The 22,106-nt window shown below is 35.4% G+C and overlaps 1 protein-coding gene across 4 annotated transcripts in view; it reads right to left on the bottom strand.

Annotated features, from left to right (window-relative positions):
- Window positions 1–21,484, bottom strand: part of PTBP2 (polypyrimidine tract binding protein 2) — a 77,707-nt gene extending 56,223 nt beyond the window's left edge. For 2 of the 4 annotated variants that reach the window (XM_057718420.1, XM_057718437.1), the window contains exons 1-2: window positions 21,254–21,319; window positions 19,555–19,585 (exon numbers count right to left, since the gene is read on the bottom strand). In XM_057718420.1, the coding sequence (XP_057574403.1) occupies window positions 19,555–19,585; window positions 21,254–21,261 (39 nt within the window). In that variant the 5' untranslated portion in view covers window positions 21,262–21,319. Of the gene's footprint in view, window positions 1–19,554; window positions 19,586–21,253 lie in introns of all 4 variants that reach the window. The other 2 variants (XM_057718445.1, XM_057718428.1) reach the window with 2 other exon arrangements.
- Between the last annotated feature and the right edge of the window lie 622 nt (window positions 21,485–22,106).

Genomic DNA, 22,106 nt, shown 5'->3' with positions numbered 1-22,106 from the left:
TATAACAAATATCAAAGCGATGGACAAATATTCATTATGTCATCCCCCTAATTGTTTTAAAAGCTTTCTACTCATTAACATCAAGTTCACAGAAGTACAAGCATGGGAAAAATAAAAACACAGTATCAAGTCACATTAATACCATATTTACACCATATTTAACTTTTTAATCAAAATATGGAAGAATCAACATTGCACTGTTTTATAAGGACATTATATACAAAACTAGATACTTTAGAGATTCTTAAAGTGTGGTCCCTAGAGTAGATCAGACCTGGAAATTTCCTTAGCAATTATATGTTCTCAGCTCCATCCTAGACCTACTGCACAAGACAATGGAGACAGGATCCAACAACCTGAGTTTTAACAAGCCCTCAAGGTGCTTCTGATGCATGCTAAAGTTTAAGAACTGCTGATATATATTACTGGTTCACTATTAACAAAAAAATGTTTCCTAATTAAAAAAAAAAAAATTTTAGAATACTTTTAAGTTTAAAATAAAATTGAGAAGAAGGAACAGATTTCCCATATACCCCCTGCCATCACATATGCATAAGCCTCCCCCCATTATCAACATCCCTCAGCACACTGGTACATTTATTACCAAGAGTAAACCTATATTGACACATAATCACCCAAAGTCCAGTTTACCTAAGAGTTTAATACTGTACATTCAATGGTTTGGACAAATGTATAATGACATATATCATCATTATAACATCATACAGAGTATTTTCACGACCCTAAAAATCTTCTGTGATCTGCCTATTCATCCAAACGCCTCCCAACTCCTGATCTTTTTGTTGTCTCTACAGTTTTGTCTTTTTCAGAATATAGTTGGAATCACACAATATGTAGCATTCTCAACTGCTTCTTTCATTTAGTAATTTGCATTTATGGTACCCAGTACCCCCATGCCTTTTCACAGCTTGAAAACTCATTTTGTTTCACTAGTGATAAATACCCCATTGTTGGGACATATTACAGTTTATTAATCCATTCATCTACTGAAAGACATTTTGGTTGCTTCCATGTTTTGGAAATTATGAATAAAGCTGCTATTAAGATCCACGTGCAGGTTTCTGTGTATACGTAAGCTTTCAACTGCTTTGGATAAATACCAAGCAGCTGCTGGATCGTATGGTACGAGTATGGTCAGTTTTGTAAGAATAGCCAAACTGTTTTCCAAAGTGGCCATATAATTTTGCATTGCCACCAGGAGTGTATGAGAATTCCCGACACTCCACATCATCACCAGCATTTATGGTTGCCAGTGTTGCAGGTTCTGATTATTCTGATAGAATATCAGCATCTCGTTGTTTCAGTTTGCATTTTCTTAATGACGTATGCTGTGAAGCATCTTTTCACATGCTTATTTGCCATGTGTATATCTTTTTTGGTGAGGTGTCTGTTAAGTTTTTTGGTCCATTTCCTAATTACGTCATTTTCTTATTGCTGCATTTAAGTTTTTTGTATATTTTGGATTGCAGCCCTTTATCATGTGTATCTCTTACAGAAGTCCAGCTTATCAATTATTTCTTTCTTGGATTTCGTCTTTGGTGTTGTACCTAAAAGGACATCTTTATACCCAAGTCAACTAGATTTTCTCTTACATTATCTTCTAAGAGTTTTACAGTTCTGCATTTTACATTTAGGTCTATGATCCATCTTGAGTTAGTTTTTGTGAAAGGTATAATATCTGTGTCTCAATTCATTCTTTTGCACATGGATACCTCTGCTCCACTGTATTGCCTTTGCTCCTTTGTCAAAAATAAGCTGACTATATTTATGGGAGGGCTCTATTCTGGGCTCTCTATTCTGTTTCACTGATCAACCTATTTTTTCACCAAAACCACACTGTCTTCATCACTGTAGCTTCATTATTAAACCTTGAAACTGAGTAACATCAGTCCTCCAACTTTGTTATTCTCCTTCAATACTGTGTTGGCTATTCTGGGTCTTCTGCTTCTCCATAAAAACTTTAGAATCAGTTTGTTGATATCCATGTAATAACCTGCTGGAATTTTGATTGGGATTGCATTGAATCTATAGATCAATTTGGGAAGAATTGACATCTTGACAATATTGAGTCTTCCTATCCATGAACACGGAACATCTATTCACATTTATTTGGTTCTTTGGTTTCATTTATCAGAGTTTGTCGTTTTCCTCATGTAAATCTTATATGTATCTTGTTAGATTTATACCTAAGTATTTCAATTTTACGGGTGCTAATGTAAACAGTATTTTGTTTTTAATTTCAAATTGTTCATCATTGGTATACAGGAAAGCAACTGACTTTTGTATTAACACATTAACCTTCTACCCTGCAATCCTGTAACAATTGCTGATCAGTTCCACGAAATTTTTTGTCAGTTCTTTTGGATGTTCTATATAGACTATCAAGTCATCTGCAAACAAGTTTTATACCTTCCTTCTCAATCTGTATACCTTTAATTTGCTTTTCTCATCTTATTGCATCAGCAAGGAATTCCAGGAAGACGTGGAAAAGAAGTGATAAAAAGAGACATCCTTAACTTGTACTTGATCTTAGTGAGAAAATGTTTAGTTTCTCACCATTAATATGATGCTAGCTGTAGGGTTTTTTTGCTGGATGTTCTTTGTCAAGTTGAGGAAGTTTTCCTCTATTCTAGCTTAGTGAGAATTTTTATCATGAATGGGTGCTGAATTCTGTCAAATGCTTTTTTCTCACCTAGTGATAAGATCATAGGATTTTCTCTTTTAGTCCACTGATTTGATGAATTAACCTAGTTTTGTTTGTTTCTATGACAAGTATGCCATACGACATTAAGAAAAAGGATTCTGTAGTTCAGCTTCCACCTACTAACTACGTAACTGGTAAATTACTTACCTGTTTTAAGCCTTAACTTCCTCAACTGTAAAATACAGATAACATCTTATCACAGTCCTTGGGCTCTGACAGGTTTCAGGACTGAGAATAGCCCAACAGCTTTCTTCTCTGGAGAAGAGGAAATCACGACAGACATGGGACATGGATGTGAATATCAAGTTCCTGAGGAAAATCAGATTCTCGAGGAGAAAGGAAGGTTGTCATTCATGTGACTATTTCTGGCCTCCATGAACACAAAGGTGCTACCAAAGAGGTGGACTGAGTGACACCTACCTGCTAACAGCTATGAAAGCTCAAACAACCAATAAAAATACAAAATACATATGACAATGACACACCAAAGAGGATCAATATTTGATTTTTTGAAAATAAGACAACAGAACAAACTTTGGGTGAGAATTACCAAGGAAAACAAAAAAAAAAGCATAATTATATATCATTCGGTCATGCAGACAAGAATAAAAGTTCAGGGAAAAACTGAACCAACCAGATGAATAAAAGTCAGCCCAGTGAACAACCTCATGCAGTATAATTGATACCATTTTCTTACAACTGCAGGACTTTTGCTTATGAAAAATCAACTTCTAGGCTATTTATGCCACTATGTTCTGCATTTGCATTTTGTTACAGTGTCTTAGTCTTTACATATATATATATATATGTAAGTAATGTGAAAAAAATAGCACTATATACTTTAATTAGCTATCCCCATAAGAGCAAAAAAAATGAAATTGGATTCCCACCTAATACAATAGGTGAATTAAAATTTTTTCTGATGAGTTACACAAACATAATAGATAACACTTTAAAATTTTACAGAAGAAAATACCTTTAAGTTAATATATAAGTATGTAAGTCACAAAAATGGATCACATACTATGCAATATGAATACCTCAGTAAGTTTCATAAAGAAATCATACAGATAATAATAATCAAATACAATACATTTTAATGAAAATAAAAGAGGAAAGCAGAACAAAATCTAATTGTTGTAGTTTATTCAGATAAAATTTTGAAATAGTTCCTAAAAACTTGAGCCAAAAATAAAAAATCTAAACTTCAAATACAGATTCCTATGAAAATTTAGGGGAAAAAACCAGTTACTCATAAAAAAAAAAAAAAAAGGCAAGAGATAAGACTGGTTTTCAGTAGACAAAATGGAAACTATCCTTAAACTGAAAAGTTGTTTCACCTTGCTCACAGTAAAAACAAATTCAAATTAATACTAGCTTTAGATGCCATCTCACCTCTCAGACTGGCAAAATTCCAAGCATTTGACAATGTACTCTACTAGTCTGACTATGGGGAACTGAGGCACTTGCATACTTTCTATACAGCAGTATAAAGAAATGAGAAAATTTTCCAAATATAGCCATGAAGTGATTTCCAATGTATATTTATCATTAAGTAAAAAAAGGTAAGATATTAAATTTTGCATATTATGTGCTACCTTTTCTCTAAGGTAGTGGGAGGGAGCATGTAGAAAGAAATTCACATGTTTCTATTTAATAAAAGAATGAACCAGGAATTAATGAAAAGAGATACCTATAAGGTGACAGAAAAAGCAAAGTAGAATGGACAGGAGTGGACGACTAGACATCTGTGAATGTAGCTCGTTTTGCAGTTTTGACTTTCAAAAACTTATTCAAAGTGAAAAAAAAAAAATTCCCTAAGAATGAAAACCCAAAATGTAGCAAATAAACCTAACTAACAGCTTGGTGGTATAACCACACATAGAATTATCTCAATAGACTTTAAATTTCTGTAATTGTACGATACATTCTTTATGAAATACACTTTAAGGACAAAAATAACTGCAAACAAATCTTAAAAACTATATTACAATGTTAATGTAATACTGATGTTTTTTAAAGAAACAACTACACATGCAATTATGTTAATATCAGCAAGCAAGAGTTTTCAACATACAAGAGATATAAACAAAAAACTGGGAAAGGAAAAATTGCAGAATTATATATAAACTGGAAATAAAAGACCTCAAATATATTTGTCTTAAAAAGCTTCTGTTAGCTTTGTCAATTGAAAAAAATTTTGAAACAATAACAACCTAAAAGTAATCTGCACCTTTGTACCCACGTTATTGCGGTCTCTAAGGACCAGGTCTCACCAAAGGACCCATGGCTTTTAAAGAAATGGCTAACTGAAGTTTTGGAGGAAAAAATATTTTAGGTAACTATCAAAACTACTGGCATTATGAACCGCTGCTGGCCCAAGATGACAAAATTTAAACATTTTTAAGTGAATAATCATTGCAATAAGACTGGAGTGAATGTAAAATTCCTTGCCTTCACAATGACACTAACATCAACAATAAAGAACTCACATTACACTGGAGTTGCGAGAGTTACCAGCTCATGAAGAAAATTTTTTCAGTGAAAATCTATCCTGCTTTTCTTTTAATAAGAATGTTTCAGTACAAGCAAATATTTGACGGAAAAAAGTTCTTTTGAATATAAAAAATACTGTAAAACATATGCAGGAGAGAAAAAAAAGAATATCACCATTTTTGCAATACCCAATGAAAGTATGCAATTATTAGCTACTAAAACCCACTAGGTGAAAGGATGATGGAGCACTCTCTACTAGATGCATCAAGCTGAGGCCACCTGAACCTACTGATAAATGTCAGTATCACAAAGAGGTAACGAGATATGTCCCTCCTCGTGTGATACATTAGAAATTACAGAGTATGTTTACAAAATATTCTTACTAAAAATTAAACCTGAATCTGATAAAGCCTCATCTAACTACAAGTACACAAGAAATACAGGATATGAGAAACACTCAAAATGACAACATGGAGGTATAATCAGCAAAAGTATAATTTTCTGAAAACTGTAGAGAATGGATGACCCAGTCTCTCTAACAAAGAAAATCAAGAAAGGGAGAGGAAGAAGGAAAATTGACTTACAGGCTTAAAAGAACCAAATCAACATGTTGACTTTCCTTGATCCCTGATTCCGAAAGAAAAGATAAAAGACTTCTTTAAAGTGATTGGGGGGCTTCCTATGTGGCGCAGTGGTTAAGAACTCGCCTGCCAATGCTAGGGGACACGGGTTCGATCCCTGCTCCAGGAAGATCCCACATGCCGTGGAGCAAGTAAGCCCGCACGCCACAACTACTGAGCCTGCACTTTGGAGCCTGTGAGCCACAACTACTGAGCCCATGTGCTGCAACTACTGAAGCCCTCGTGCCCAGAGCCCATGCTCCACAACAAGAGAAGCCACAGCAATAAGGAGCCTGTGCACCACAGCAAAGAGTAGCCCCCACTCACCGCAATTAAAAGAAAGCCCCTGCACAGCAAAAAAGACCCAACACAGCCAATAAATAAATAAATTAAATAAATTTAAAAAATAATAATAGTGATTGGGAAATTTTGACTACTGTTGGAGATCAGATGATACTAAGAAATTATTTTAGTGATGGGGTGGGGTTGGGCAAAATAAGCGAAGAGGATTAAGTGATCCAAACTTCCAATTATAAAATAAGTTACTGGGATGTAATATACAGCATGGAGAATGTAGTTAACAATACAATAATTGTGTATGGTGACAGATGGTTACTAGATTTATGATGATCAATTTGTAACACAAGTAAACGTTGAATCATGTCGTACACGTGAAACTAACATAATATTGTATGTCAACTACACATAAATTAAAAAAACAAACATTAAAATTTTATTAGCTATAATGACATAAATATCATATTTAACACATATCTGTTAGAGATACACACTGAAGTATTTAGGAATGATATAAAATGGTCGCTGAGATTTGCTTTAATAGTCTCCCACAGGTAGGCAAAAGAAATATATTATCATACCATTCACTCTATTTTTGTATACCATGAAGCTTTCACAAAGCTTAAAAAAGTCAAAAAGATATGAGACATTGAGGAAAGAAATTCAAGATGACACAAATAAATGGAAAGATATCCCATGCTCATGGATTGGAAGAATACTGTTAAAATATCCATACTACTCAAAGCAATCTATGGATTCAATGCAATCCTTATCAAAATTCCAATGGCATTTTTCACAAAATAGAAAAGGAAAAAAAAAAAAAAACCCTAAAATTTGTATGTAACAACCAAAGACCCCTAAGGGCCAAAGCAATCTTGAGAAAGAACAACAAAAGCAGAGGCAGCACACCTCCTGATCTTAAACTGTAGTACAAAGCTATAATAAATCAAAACAGTATGTTATGGGCATAAAAGCAGACATATAGATCAATGGAACAGAGTTCAGAGATAACCCGAATACATGATGAGGAAAGACAGTCTCTTCCAAATGATGCTGGGAAAACTGGACAGTCTCATGCAGAAGAATGAAATTGGACCATCATCTTACAACACACACAAAAATTAACTTAAAATGTATTAAAGACTTGAACACAAGACTTGAAACCATAAAACTCCCAGAATAAAACATAGGTACTAAGCTCCTTGAGATCAGTCTTAGCAATGACATTCTGGATTTGACACCAAAAGCAAAGGCAACAAAAGCAAAAATAAATTAGGACTATATCAAACTTTCAGCTTCCATAGAGTGAAGGAAACCATCAGCAAGATGAAAAGGCCACCTACTAAAAGGGAGAAAATATTTGCAAATCATATGTAAAATGTTAATGTCAAAAAATACATAAAAAACTCACACAACTCAGAAAAAAAGAACAGTGATTAAAGAATGGGCAGAGGACATAAACAGACATTTTCCGGAAGACATACAAACGACCAACAGGTACATGAAAAGGTACTCAACACCACTAATCATCAGGGAAATGCCAATAGAAACCACGAGATACCGCCTCATACCTGTTAGAATGGCTGTTATCAAAAAGGTGAAAAATAACAAGCAGTGGCGAGGATGTGAAGAAAAGGGAAGACTTGTGCACTGATGACAGGAATGTTAACTGGTGTACCCACTAAGGAAAACAGTATGGGGGTTTCTCAAAAAAAATGTTTTACAGTATAACTGTATGATCCATCAATACCATTTCTGAGTATTTATCCAAAGGAAATAAAATCACTATCTATAAAAGATATCTGCACCCCCGTGTTCATTGCAGCACTATTTAAAAGTCAAGACATGGAGATAACCTAGGTCTCCATCAATGGAAGAAGAAAATGTGATTAATCAATACAATTAAATATTATTTAGCCATACACAGAAGAAAATCACACCACTTGCAACATCATGCAAATGAGGTCATTAGGCTAGGTGTAAGTCAGAGAAAGACAAACACCATGTGATCTCATTTATATGCAGATTCTTAAAAAAACAAACAAAAAACCCAAAACACTGAACTCACAAACTCACAAATAAAGAGAACAGTGATTTCCAGAAGCACAGCCAGCAAGGCGGGGTGGGGAATACCAACTTGTGGAGTTATGACATAAATGAGTCCTGATGATATAATGTACTGCATACTGATATAGTTAACAATATTGTATATTTAAAAAGTTGCCAAGAACAAATCTTGCAAGTTTCCATCACAAGGAAAAAAAAACTGTGGTGATGGGTGTTAACTAAACTTATTCTGGTAATCATTTCACAATATATACATACACCAATTCACGCTGTGCACCTGAAAATAATACATTTTTATATCAATTACATCTCAATCTTAAAAAAAAAGAGAACTCTAAAAGTCAAAACTTACTGCCAAAAGTGTCAATTGATCTTTCTTAATACTGAACACATTTTTAAACAAGAAAATAGACATGTTCCGGATGTAATTTAAAGTAGATAAAAAAATAACAATACAGTAAAATAAATCTAGTGTGGACAGAAAAAGAAAGATAAAAACAGTAATTAGTGAATTATGATACAAAAAAATTACTGAAGCTGGTACTTTGAAAAGACTATTAAAATAAGGTCTCTGACAAGAAATGTAAAAAAGTAAAATATGAATGTGTAATGTTAACAAAAATAAAAAAGGGAGAATTAAAAAATGCTATGAAATTCTGAGAAATAGGAAAGTACTAAATAACTGAACAAATCAATAACTTTGGAAGAAAGCAAACTGTGTGTCAAAAAAAAGCATCTCTCTTCATGCCTTACACACAAGCTGTTTAAAATCCTTGTAACATGTACGGAAAATGATGAGAAGTACATACAGTGCTGATTAGCTTTGGTGAAATTACCAGTGATTTAATTTATTTTCCTTTCTTGCCTAAAGCATTAATTTTCTGCATTAAGCATGTCTTTTATAATTAAAGGAAATATCACTGAGGAGGGGAAAAATTTCTGCTGTCTCAAGTACTGCCATTTTATTTTTTTGATAATGCAAACACAATGCTCTCCAATTAATTTTTTAAACTTTTTAAATTTATTAATTTATTGGCTGCACTGGGTCTTCACTGCTGTATACAGGCTTTCTCTAGTTGCAGTGAACAGGGGCTACTTTACATTGTGGTGCATGGGCTCCTCATTGCAGTGGCTTCTCTTGTGGAGCATGAGCTCTAGGCGCGCCGGCTTCAGTAGTTGTGGCACACGGGCTCTAAAGTTCAGGCTCAATAGCTGTGGTGCATGGGCTTACTTGCTCTGCGGCATGTGGGATCTTCCTGCGGCATGTGGGATCTTCCTGCAGCAGGGATAGAACCCGTGTCCCCTGCATTGGCAGGTGGATACTTAACCACTGCGCCACCTAGGAAGTCCCTCCAATTAACTTATAAATTTAGTATAACTATAATCAAAACCTGAAAAGTCTTCACGGAATTTAGCCAACTGACCTTAAAAAAAAAAAAATATATATATATATATATATACATATATATATATAGTGAAGAAAATGCCAAGACAACTTTGAAGAAAAGGTGTGAAATTCACTCTCCAAGATTCCAAGACTTACTGTGATGTTATATTAAATTAAGACATTATGGTAGTGAAACAGTAACAATGAAACAGAAGAGAGAGCCCAGGGAAAGTTTCACACATATATGGAAACCTGACAACACTACAGATTAGTAGGAAAAGCATGAACCATTAATTGACTTTGTACCAAATTTGTTAGCCATTTAAATTCCAGGTAGACTTAGGCCCCAAATGAGAAAATTTTTCAAAATAAAATTCAGAAGACTATATAGTATAAAACTGTGAGTTTAAGAAAGACTTCTTAAAACTAAAACATAAATTTAATGTTAAAATTTCCAAATTCTATTCATCACTGTGAAAAAAAAAAAAGCCACAGACAGGAAGAAGTTTATCTGTACCATATATAACTAACAAAGCTTCAGTACCCACAATATATTAAAACTCCTAAAAATCAGTGAGAAAAAGATAAAAACTTTAAACTTGACTTCTAATACAGTGCTCCTTCTAAACAGGATTTACAGATAAAAGAACTACAATAACAACAGCCACTATCCTTTGAGCACTTATGTGCCATTCTGTGCTAAATCTTTTACATATTATTCAAACTTCAACATAACTTTTGAGGTAAGTCCTGTTAAACCCATTTTAAAAGTTGTAAAGTTGAAACTCAGAGGTAACCCTGTTCAATGTTAGAGGCCAACTCTAGTCTGTTCATTACATACTTTTAATTTGACAAGCCCCACACTGAAAAAACATTTCTTGTCCACTGTCAATAATTCCGATTTATGTTAAATTTTAATACTGCATTTCTATTACAGAAATTTTAATTGCACCTTCAAGGTATACTACTTTATAGATATCCTTTAAGAATACTGATGAACAGATGTTTATTGAGCAGACAATGCTAAGCACAAACTGAAGAAAACGTTACTATAAGAAATGCTAGAAAAAAAACATCACAGACATATGCAAAAAAAAAAAAAAAAAAAATCAGATCTATTTTCCATGGAAAAAAGTACCACCACTTATAACGTATTACTAAAAACAAGAAGAACCTGGTCTGTAGATCCATCTACCAACTGACATACAGAGAACATGATAATTATAACATCAGAATACAATCAGTATACGCAGACTATGGACAACTCTCTAAGACTAACAACCAGTTTCCTTCAAAAATAAAATGTAACTATGAAAAACCCCACAATGATAAAAGGAGAATTTTTAGATTAAAAAAATTTTAAAGGCATATCAATTTATTGAATATGTTGATTTTATTTGATCCTGATCCCTCCCCACCACTAAAAATAAACCCTGTAAAAATATTATGACTTTTAAGAAACAAACAGAAATCTTAACACAAATTTGGCACTTGAGAAAAATTCTTGCTTTTATATTTTGAGGGGGAGGGGCTGCACTAACAGTATTGTGGTTGTATTTCTTTAAAACAGAGAGCAAGAGAGAGAGGGAGCCACAGAGAGAGGGAGGACTGACCCTATTTTTAAAGAGACACCAAAACATTTATGGATGAAACAAATAACCTGGAATTTTTCTCAAAATAATAACAGGAGGAGAAAAGTAGCGTGTGGATATCCTAAGTTTTAGCAATGGGTTGTTGCTGATGAATGTTGGGACTGAGTGACAGATAAATAAATGGTTCATGATCCTACTGTGTCTTTTTTCTATGTTCAAAATTCACAATAGTTATAGGAATCATTGCTCAAAAACACATACCTTTCATAACTTCGTTATGTTTTATTAATTTTAAAGTAAAAATATTACCTAACCATCTTAGCCCTTAATGAAGTATGTCTAAAACTAAATTAAGAAAGCTATTACAGTTTAGGAACACAAATGGACCAAGTAAGAGATAAGAAAAGTAAAAGACTATGGACTCATGATTCTAATTCATGGTGTTCCATATAATACTAAAGCCAATTACTTTGCAGCTCAGTCTTCACATTCTAAAGATAGCAGAATAATGAGCAACTTTCATGTATGGAAGCTTACAGATATATGGTATACTGCCTACCACGTAAAGTACAAACTTCATACTTGAAACTTTCTCCAACCTGCCATTCTATTTTTTCTCTCCCTCCCATATATTACACAAATCCTTTGCCATAAAACTCAAATCATTCAGCTAATTGTTCAATGGCTGTGAATTTGTGCCAGCCTATTGACACAACTTTGGCCATGTCTTCCCCTAAACATATACTGCTCACTTCTACTCCCAAACATTTACAATGCACAGGTCACAAATGAAATCAGAGAAGGTCACACATGAAATCAGAGGTCACAAATGAAATCAGAGAAGACTTCATGAAAGCTTCTCTGATCCTACCAACCAGTTTTCCCTATTGTAGCCATAGGACATGTACTTAATTAAACCCTGTATATTTATTTTTTCAACTAGATGAGGTCCTACAAGATATATATATCTCGGCTCTCCAGCAAAAAGAATGGCGTGCAATAAAACAGATATTTACCTTTTTATTGATAAGTGGCTCATGAGATTATGAGCATACTGAAGCCAGAGACCCTTCAAGAGCCACTAAATATAAACTGAGTATGTACTATTTAACATGCACTACTGATGACAAACAATAAAACAAAGTCCTTGCCCTCAAGATGCATACATCCTTAGTGTCTTTGAATCATCAGTTTTTAACACAGAGCTGTCATGTAGTAGACACACTATAGATGTCTCTAATTTGAAATTCTAATATAAATCCCCTAGCAAGCATTATGTAACATTTTAAGAAATCTAAAAACCCAAACAACACAGTTTTTGTTAACATACCTGTTATAAATCAGTTAGGTTCAACTACTGCAAAAAAAAAGCTATGCTTAGCATTATTTTATTGCAATTATCCAGGAACACCAATGACGGTGAATAAAACAGCCATACCACAATTGAAACTGTGCATTCAGCAATTTACAACCAGTGCTTTCAAAATTCTAGTGAAATTTAACTTGAAAAAAGCTAACTACTTGGACCCATTATTCTGCAAGAATTTCAGTGGCAAAACGGTTAAGAGTACAGAAATGAAACCTCTGAAGCAAATTACAAAGAATATAAAAATCATTTAAAAGAAATGCAACAAACTTCATATTCAGAATTCACAAATTTCCTTTCTTGTTTTACAGTTTCACTGACCTAACTAAATGGAAAGGAGTCTAAAATTAATGAGAACTGAGTAACTCTACAGTTTTATAAGGATAATGAAAATGAGATTTCAACATACCCTAAAGCTATAAAAATGGGATATTCTATATGTGGTATTAGTTGGTTAACATTAACCAAGGACCTAGTTCATGGAAAATACTTTTTATGCATAATCACATTTAATCTTCAAAACTTATACTCTCAATTTTAAAGAAACTGAAGTTAAAAATGTTTATCAAATAGACAAAAAAATTACACTATTTAATAATTCAAATACATCTACATACCCAAAACTATACAAAGTAAAAAAGTAATAAATTGTAAGAAAAAGTAGCTATGATGCATATGAATCAATTCTTTTTATACAGAGTTATAACAAACAAGATAACCGTTAAAATAGATCACACATACAAAGAGGCAGTTCACAGAAATAGTCAAATTTTAAAAACCTTACTAATTTCAAAATATAAATTACAGAACTTTTTTTTACCCTAAAATTAGCTAATATTCTAAACTTTCATTAAAACCCAGAATTGGTAAGGGTGGACAAAAACAAGCACCCCCATACAGAACTGCAGAAAACAAATGAATAAGAATTCTTTTGGCGTTGTGGTTTTATTTTTAACAAACTTTTCAACTGCAAACTTCATTTGATACCGTTTTTACTTCTATTTTTAATATGTTCACTTTTTAACTGCAAAGGGAATCAAAGAAAAATGTTCATCAGTGTGGAACTAAATTGTGGTGTGACAAGCAACTACACTGTGGTGCATCCATATAACAAGGACTTAGATAAATGTATAACTGCAGACACCATACTATGTAATTTTTTTAAAAACTGTGAACTTCTACTTCCGGCCAGGAAGGTGTAACACAGACCAGTTTGCCTACTGCGAAAAAAAATAAGAGAAAGAAAATCACACATAATATACAGAACAATGTTTTTCAAGACCACTATCAGACAATGATAAACAATGATCCCCGAGAATCAGAAAACCACCTTGGGGTAAGGCCATGATTGTTCCAGCTTACTAGCTTGAGACAAAGTCCAGGTCAAGGCACAGCTCAGATAAGGAAACCAGGAAGAACTGTGAAAACTCTCTGAGAGTTAAGAAAGTGCCAAGAATTCAAGGAGACCAAAGCAACTAGAGTTTGTATGTCAGAGTTCCAAAGACAGAGAATGGAGAGAACTCTGGAAATCTGCAGAGAATGTGCATAACTATGTTAAGGGTAAAGTAGAAGATACTTTTCTTGTTGTTAAAAACATAAATGACTGTTTAAACAAACACAAAGAATGCAGTACAGAATTCATAACATGTAGAAGTAAAATGTTATAACAACAATACTACACAGGCCAAAAGGGGAGAAGAGAAGTGTTCTAATATTCACATAGTATATGTAAAGTGTTACAAATACTACTTGAGTTAAGACTGTGGTAAGTTAGAGATGTGTGCTATAAATCCTAATACAGCTACCAACATAACAAAACAGGTATAAGCCAATCAGCTAAGTAGATAAAATGGATTTTAAAAAAAATAATCCAAAAGAAAGCAGAAAAGCGGGGGAGCAAAGAACACAAGGCACAAATGGAAAACAAATAAAGTGGTACTTTTAAAACTAACCATATTAGTATACTAACATTGAATGTGAAGGGTCTCAACAACCAAAAGAAGAGGGTTTAAGATAGGATTTAAAAATCAAATCTCTATTTTATGCTGCTACAAGAAAGAAATACACTTTAAATCTAACGATACAAATAGTCTGAAAGTAAAATAATGAACAAAGATATACCATGTGAACTCTATTCAAAAGAAAACCAAGATGCTTGTATTAATATCAGAAAAAGTATATTTTAAAGCAAAGGACATTACCAGGGTCACTGCATAATAATAAAGGGGTCAATGAATCAAGAGAACATAGTAATCCTAAACATTTACGTACTAATTATAACTTAAAAAAAAAAAAAAGAAACTTGTAGAACTGCAAGGAAAAACGAATGCACAATATAAGAGATTTCAATATCGTTTTCTCAATAAGTGACAGAACAACAGAACATCAGGAAAGACAGATCACTTGAATAGCACTACCAATAAACATGACCTAACTGACATGTATACAACACATCACCCAACAACAGAATACACATCCCTATTAAGGGCAGTTAAAACTAACAGGATATATGATATCTGAACCATAAAACAATAAGAAAAAACTACAAAGATTCAAGTCTTCCAAACTATGTTCTCTAAGCACAATTCAATTAAATTAGAAATAAATAACAGAAAAATATATGGAAAAGTCCAAATACTTGAAAACTAAATAACATACTTCTCAATAGCCCATGGCTCAAAGAAATAAAGAAAAACATATACTGTAATGTATTTTGAACCAAATGAAAAGAAACATACATGTCAAAATTTGAGGGATGCCATGAAAGCAACACTTGTATGAAAATACACGGCATTAAACCTCTATATTGGAAAAGATATGTCAACTACATCAACTTCATTGTTAACTGGGAAAAGAGCAAACTAAACACAAAGCAGAAGAACATTAAAACAGTAGAAATCAATAAAATGGGAAACAGAAAACTTGACTATTGTATTATTTATATTAATAAAATCAATAAATCTAGCAATAAATCTCTAGCCAGACTGACAAGGGAAAAGAGAAGACACCAGTTATCAACATCAGGAATGAAAGAGGTGACATGACTATAGATCCTACAGATATTAAAAATATAAAAATGTAATACAACAAACAACCCTATACAAATAAGTTCAGCAACTTTGATGAAACAGACTAATCCTATGAAAATAAACTTACCAAAGCTCACTCAAGAAGAAATAGATAATCTGAATAGTCCTATATCTACTCAATAAATTGAATGCATAGTTTAAAACCTTCCCACAAAGAAACCACCAGATCCACACAGCTTCGCTGGTGCACTGTACTAAACATTTAAGAAAAAAATAATATCATTTAGGGTATTTACCCTAGTATCAGGAAAAAAGTCAGAATGCCTGCTCTCATCATTTAAATATTGTACTAGATGCCAGAGGCAAGAAAAAGAAAAGGCATCCAGATAGAAACTATGATAAACAGTGTATGTAGAAAATCTGATGTCCTCTACCAAATAGCTGTTCAATCTAATAAATGAGTTTGGCAAAGGTGCTGAATACAAGAGCAATGGGCATAAATAATCTCTATTTCTCTATATTAATAACAAATGGACATTTGATTTTTTAAAATATCACTCATAATAGCACCAAAAAGGATAAATCTGACCAAAAAAATACAAAATCTATATACAGTAAAAACTAAAAACACTGCTGAAAGAAATGAAAGATCTAAGTAAATGAAAAGATAAATTGTGTTCATGAAAGAGAAAACAACATTAAGATGGTAATTTTTCCCCAAATTGCTCTACTGATTCAAGTTAATTTCAATTAAATCCCAGCAGGCCTTTTTGTAGAAAATGACTCATAGGAAAATGTAAAGGACCCAGAGGAGCCAAAACAACTTAGAAAAAGAACAAAGTTCTACCTGACTTGAAGGTTTAATATTTAATATACAGCTATAGTAATTAAGACAGTACATTTTTGGCTACTAGATAGACAAAAATGGGTCAATGGAAAAGAATACAGTACAGACACAGAATCCTATGTAAATATATAACAAATTTTAGACAAAGGTGCAAAGCCAGTTCAATGGAAAAAAAAAATGGTGCTAGAAAAAGTGAATATCCATATCCAAACCCCAAAAACCTTGATTCATACACTGTACCATATCAAAGAAAATTAACTCATAAAAAGACTTAAATGCAAAACTAAAAACCATAAAACTTCTATTAGAAAACAAAGGAGAAAATCTTTGTGACCTTGGGTTACATAAAGATAGCTTATTTATGACCAAAAGCATGAGCCACACCACAGAGACAAAACAGAAAACAACACAAAACACCTGGTAAACTGAAGTTCATCAGAATTATTAATAAAAACCGCTGCACCGCTCTTCAAAACACTGCTGAGAGAATGAAAACACAAGTGACAGAAAATATTTTAAACCATATATCTGATAAACAACTTGCTATCAGAATGCAGATTTCTCAAAACTAAAAGAAATGTCAATTTAAAAAGCGGACAAGAGATTTAAATACATACACACTTCACCAAAGATAATATACAGCTTGCAAAAAGTACATGAAAAGATGTTCAGCACCAAGGACATTAAAGAAATGCAAATTAAAAACACAAAGAGATTACCACTTCACATCCAGGAGAATGTCTACAATCAAGAAAAACAGACAAAAACAGGCAACGAAGAGGATGTAGATGGACTGGAAACCTCATACCCTGCTGGTGGCAATGTAAAATAGTATAACCACTTTGGAAAATAGTTTGCAGTTTCTTAAAAAGTTAAACATATGCCTAACCATACGATCTAGCCATTCCGATCGGAGGTATTTCCCCCTAGAGAAATGAAAACATATGTTCACAAAAGACCTGCACAGGAATGTTCACATAAGTTTTATTTATAATAACCCCAAACTGAAAACAATTCAAATGTCCATCAAGAGTTGAGTAAACAAATTTCTGTATATCCATACAATCTAATACAACTATGCAATAAAAAGGAATGAATTGTTGATACACAACATGGGTAAAATCCCAAAATAATCATGCTGAGTGGAATCACCCAGGCAAAAAGAGGGTATATATTGTATGACTCCATTTGTTTGAAAATTCTAAAAACTGCAAACTAATCTATAGTGACATCAGTGGTTGCTAGGGGAAAGAAAAGAAGGGAGGGATTATAAAATGGCAAAATGATACTTCCTAGGGTTCATTATCTTGATTGTCATGATAGTTTCATAGGTGTATACATGTCAAAACACTGTACACCTTAAACATACGCAGTTTACGTCTAATTATATCTCAATAAAGCTTTTTTTAAGGCAAAATATGGGCCAGTACACATGGCATGAATCCATCTGTGTCACTACACAAGGATGTTTATATGTGTGCTAATATATAAACTAATAATTTCAGGAAAAAAATTGCACCAAAAAAATTTTAACATAATTACCTACACCTAAGGAACAGGTCTGAAAATCAGGGAGAAATACTTTTCACTTTGAATTTTTTTTAACCACACACACGTATTACTTTTTTTTTTTTAATTTCATGACAGCGTAATTATTTATATATGTCTGATGCCAAAGCAAAAATTCTTAACCATTATCCTAGAAAATTATATAAAACATAACTTTAGTTACTGAAACTTTTATATTAAACAATGGACAAAAAATGGCTACCAATTTTTTTTTATCATTTTCTAGTTTTCTCTTCAAACTAACACAGAAAACTGCCGATAAACCAAATCTGTACATCCTTTTCCAAGCATCCTCATTTCTCTCTGCTTGTTCTGGGTCTTCTGAGTTCCTTTCTCTTCATGCAATAATAGTTGACAACTCAGACTTGAATCACTTATTGTTTTAAAAAATTCACTTCCAGAGGATATCTGTTTGGATGGTAACTGCAATATCTACATCTTGCACTCTCAACTTAGAAAACAGCATTGCCAAATAGAAATAAATACACCCTCCCACAAAAAGCTCATTAGTTCTCCCCCCATCTACATAATATGAACTTGACAAATAAGCCTAAATATTAAAGCATGGACAAGTATTTAGTTTACTAGATACAGAGGACAGAAAATAAGCAAAACACAAAACATCTCCAAAAGTGTCCTGAAGAATATCACACTGTTACGGATGAAATTTTAAGAATTCCAAAAATTATGTGGAAGAGTCAGCATAACTGAACTAAAGCACACAGCCTCTCAAGACTACTCACACTTCAAGGGGGGAAATGTCATGGCATGTATTAGACTTGGAAGATGTTGTGCCAGAGTTGGAAAATTAAAGATTTTAAGACAAGAACTATGCCCTAACACGGCAGAAAAGCTTACAAACAAAAATTTATAACACATCATGATGTTAAAATGTGCAAGGAATCAAGGAAATAAAAGGCCTAAGCACTAGAACTAAGGTTTAAAGCATGAGTAGTTTTCCCCGCCAAAGTGAGTGAGGAAAGATTCCAAACGATCTCTACCATAAGGCCTATCTTTCTGTAACAGACACACAAACCAGCTAACTTCTGACTCAAATTTGAAGCTAACTGCCTAAACAAGTTTCTTTTCTCTTTAAAGATCAAGGTAACTGATTTCTAATGAGGCCTATTATTGGCAATAATATGTATTCACAAGACCAAAGCAGAGCAAAAAAAAACTCTGATTACTAAAATTATATGATTTAGGTCAAATCACTTATCTGTCCATTTAAAACCATAATTTCCTCTCAGAAAATTGGGTTATTTTATGTCACAAGAAGCTGTGTCTGAAAGCTTTTTTAATTCCTTGAACACCATTCATAACTATTTTAAAATGTTATTCTCACAGACTGCCTTTCTAGAGAAATTTATGGTTGCAGTCTACTTAGGCTAAAACTATTTATATAAACCAACTTTAAAAATTTAACAAAACATCTTACACTTGAATTATGTAAGCTGTATTATAGTTTTCAAAAGCCAACAGAAAGCTTCCGTTAATGATAATACACTCAGCAGACTGAGGAATCCAGGTTTCATTAGTTTTAAACACTTTTTTCCTACCTTCACGCCAACTGCAACTTCAGTGACAATTCTGTAACGAAAAAAAAACAAGTTTCAACCTCTTGCTCTTCAAATGGTCACTGTTTGACTGAAACTTTTAGGGTAGTTCATCATTCATAAATCTTCCACTCACAAAGCAGATAGAAAACAAAGATGGTCAGTGGCACAGTATCAACTTGGCTTTCTAGAAATGACTTTCAAACGTGGGACAAAACTCACCACACTTTCGGTACTTTGTAACACTTTTTTGTTCAAAAGAACAAAACCCCAAAGCCTATAACGCCCTTCTACACTTAGATTAGTAATTTAAAACTTAATTCGACACTTTAGTAATCTTGATAGAATCAGGAAACATGAATTCCAGCACAAGTTTTGCCATGTATTTCCATGTTGATCTGGGGGAAATAGTGAACCTTTCTGGATTTGTTTCACCTGAAAAATAATCCCTAGAGAACCTCTAGGATGATTCAAATTTTGTTACTCTAACTTTTCTATGATCTGCACTTAGTGTGTTCAAAAAACACCGAACTCCAGATGCTTAAAATAAACTCACCTTTTACTTCCGACCCTTCAAATACTGTCAAGTGATTCCAATACATGTACTTTCTCAATGATACTGTTTTCCTATGCCCCCAAACGGGCTGAATACAGCTATATTTGCGCCCTAAAAGGGGTCTTCCTTTCTAACAATGAGTTAAATTACTGAGTCTTTTCAGATGTGGAGCGTTGAGTATCAGGGAGACCCTGGTCCGTATTATTTCCCGAAGCCCTTGCCTCACCTCACTCAACATTCTATCGCCAGCCTCAAAGATGCAACACGGTTCTGGCTTTTTGGATTTGTTTTTGTTTTTCCAGAAACTGGTCAAAGTAGCTGAAATGATGGCCCTGTGGTGACTATTTGCTCTCGTTTCTGCCATGGCTCTTGGCCTTTGCCCATGTGACTCATGTGGACCACAAACACTTCGTTTTTGAGATGATTTAATTTCTGGGCCCTTCTGCCAAGCCTTGAATGTTCTTAGGCCGCACAGAAAGGCATTTTTTCAGCCTCCCGCCCCCACTAGCAGACGCCAGTGAAAACAAAGGAGTGTGACATCTGCCCTCCCCCTTCCTCCCGCCGCCGCAAGCCTCCCCGCCCCCCCTTCCCCCGCGGCTCCCACTCAGCTTTCCCCGAGCTCCCGCTACCGGCATCTCCCCCAGCCGGGGCGGGCCGGGCGAGACCAGGGAGGCTTGGGACAGCTGGGGGGACCTGAGGGGGGGGGCTCTCTCCTCGCCGCGGGGAGCCCCCCACGCAGGCCTCGCTCTCTGGTCGCTACACTCGCTCCCAACCGCGCTGGTCGCCCAGGGTCCGGGTCCCAGGATACGGATCGAAATGGCTCCTAGAGGGGGCAGGGCGGGCGAGACGTTCTGGGGCCGCCACCCCACCCCCCGCCGACTGGCCGGGGCCCGCTGCCTCTCTGGGGTCGTCGCCCCGCCGTCGCCCCAACGCCTGCCGTGCCTATGAGCCCGCTTTCTTCGCGTTTTCTCGACCAGAGCCCGCCGGGGGAAGCCCAGGGAGGGGTGTGTGCGATGGGGCGGGGGTTGGGTAACGGCAGCTCAGCCCTGGGAGGGGCCGCCGAAGGGTTTCAGCCCGACCCCGGGCAGGGCCGAAAGCGGACCCCACTCCCCTCTCACACACCCCCACGCCGACCCCGTTACCTACCCGTCCATTGCCGAACCGGACAAAGCTTCGCTCACAAGAACCGAGCCACGCAACCGGCGAGACACACAAGCGGAGAGAAAATGGCGGCCGGGGCCCGACGGAAATTGCCGAAGGTGCCGGAGCGCACGGCAGCGGCGGCGGCGGAAAGAGCCGAGCGCGCCGGCGCCGGGCTGCGGTCGGCGGTCGGCGAGCGGCGGGGCGCGGGAACGAGGAGGAGTGGGCACAGCAGCCGTCGCCTCCTACGCGCTCCCGCGAGCCTGGGGCCCTCCGCCCTCCGCGTTCTTGGTCAGGGCTTGCTGCTGTGCGGCGCGGCGTGCTCAGTTTCTTTTGTTCGTTGTTCTCCGATGTCCCTGTTGCCCTCCTAGGGCGATGTGGGTGGGACACCGCCCAACCCTCCACGCCCACTGCTCTGGACCTCTGGAGCTTGGTCCCTGGACCGCATAACTGCCCCCAGGCAGCCTCCGCTTCTCCTTCCAGATCAGGCTCCAACTTGGCTACCCTCGACCTAGGCGGGCCAAGGAAAAACTATTTTATACCTTTTTTCCTATGCCGTCTTTTATTTACAGACCTCTCCATCTTCTTAAAAGACAAAAACAAAACAAAACAAAAACTTTACCCCATTAACCAAGACCACTCTTTAGTAAAAAAAAATGTTTCCGAAGCAAGTAGGCATCATCAGATTGAAATATAGGCTCTTGCTTCCAGGCACTTGAAGTTCCAAGTGGAGAAGGATGTGATTCTCAGCTCATTGAGTTGATTATTAGTCAGCACCTGTAGGAAATATTCACAATACCTGGATGGAAAAGAACACAGGTTGAGCAATGTATTAAAGAGTTGGTACCAAAACTGCTAC

This window comes from Hippopotamus amphibius, chromosome 1 (genome assembly GCF_030028045.1).
Source record: "Hippopotamus amphibius kiboko isolate mHipAmp2 chromosome 1, mHipAmp2.hap2, whole genome shotgun sequence".
NCBI lineage: Eukaryota > Metazoa > Chordata > Mammalia > Artiodactyla > Hippopotamidae > Hippopotamus > Hippopotamus amphibius.
This window is presented reverse-complemented; position numbering and strand designations above follow the sequence as displayed.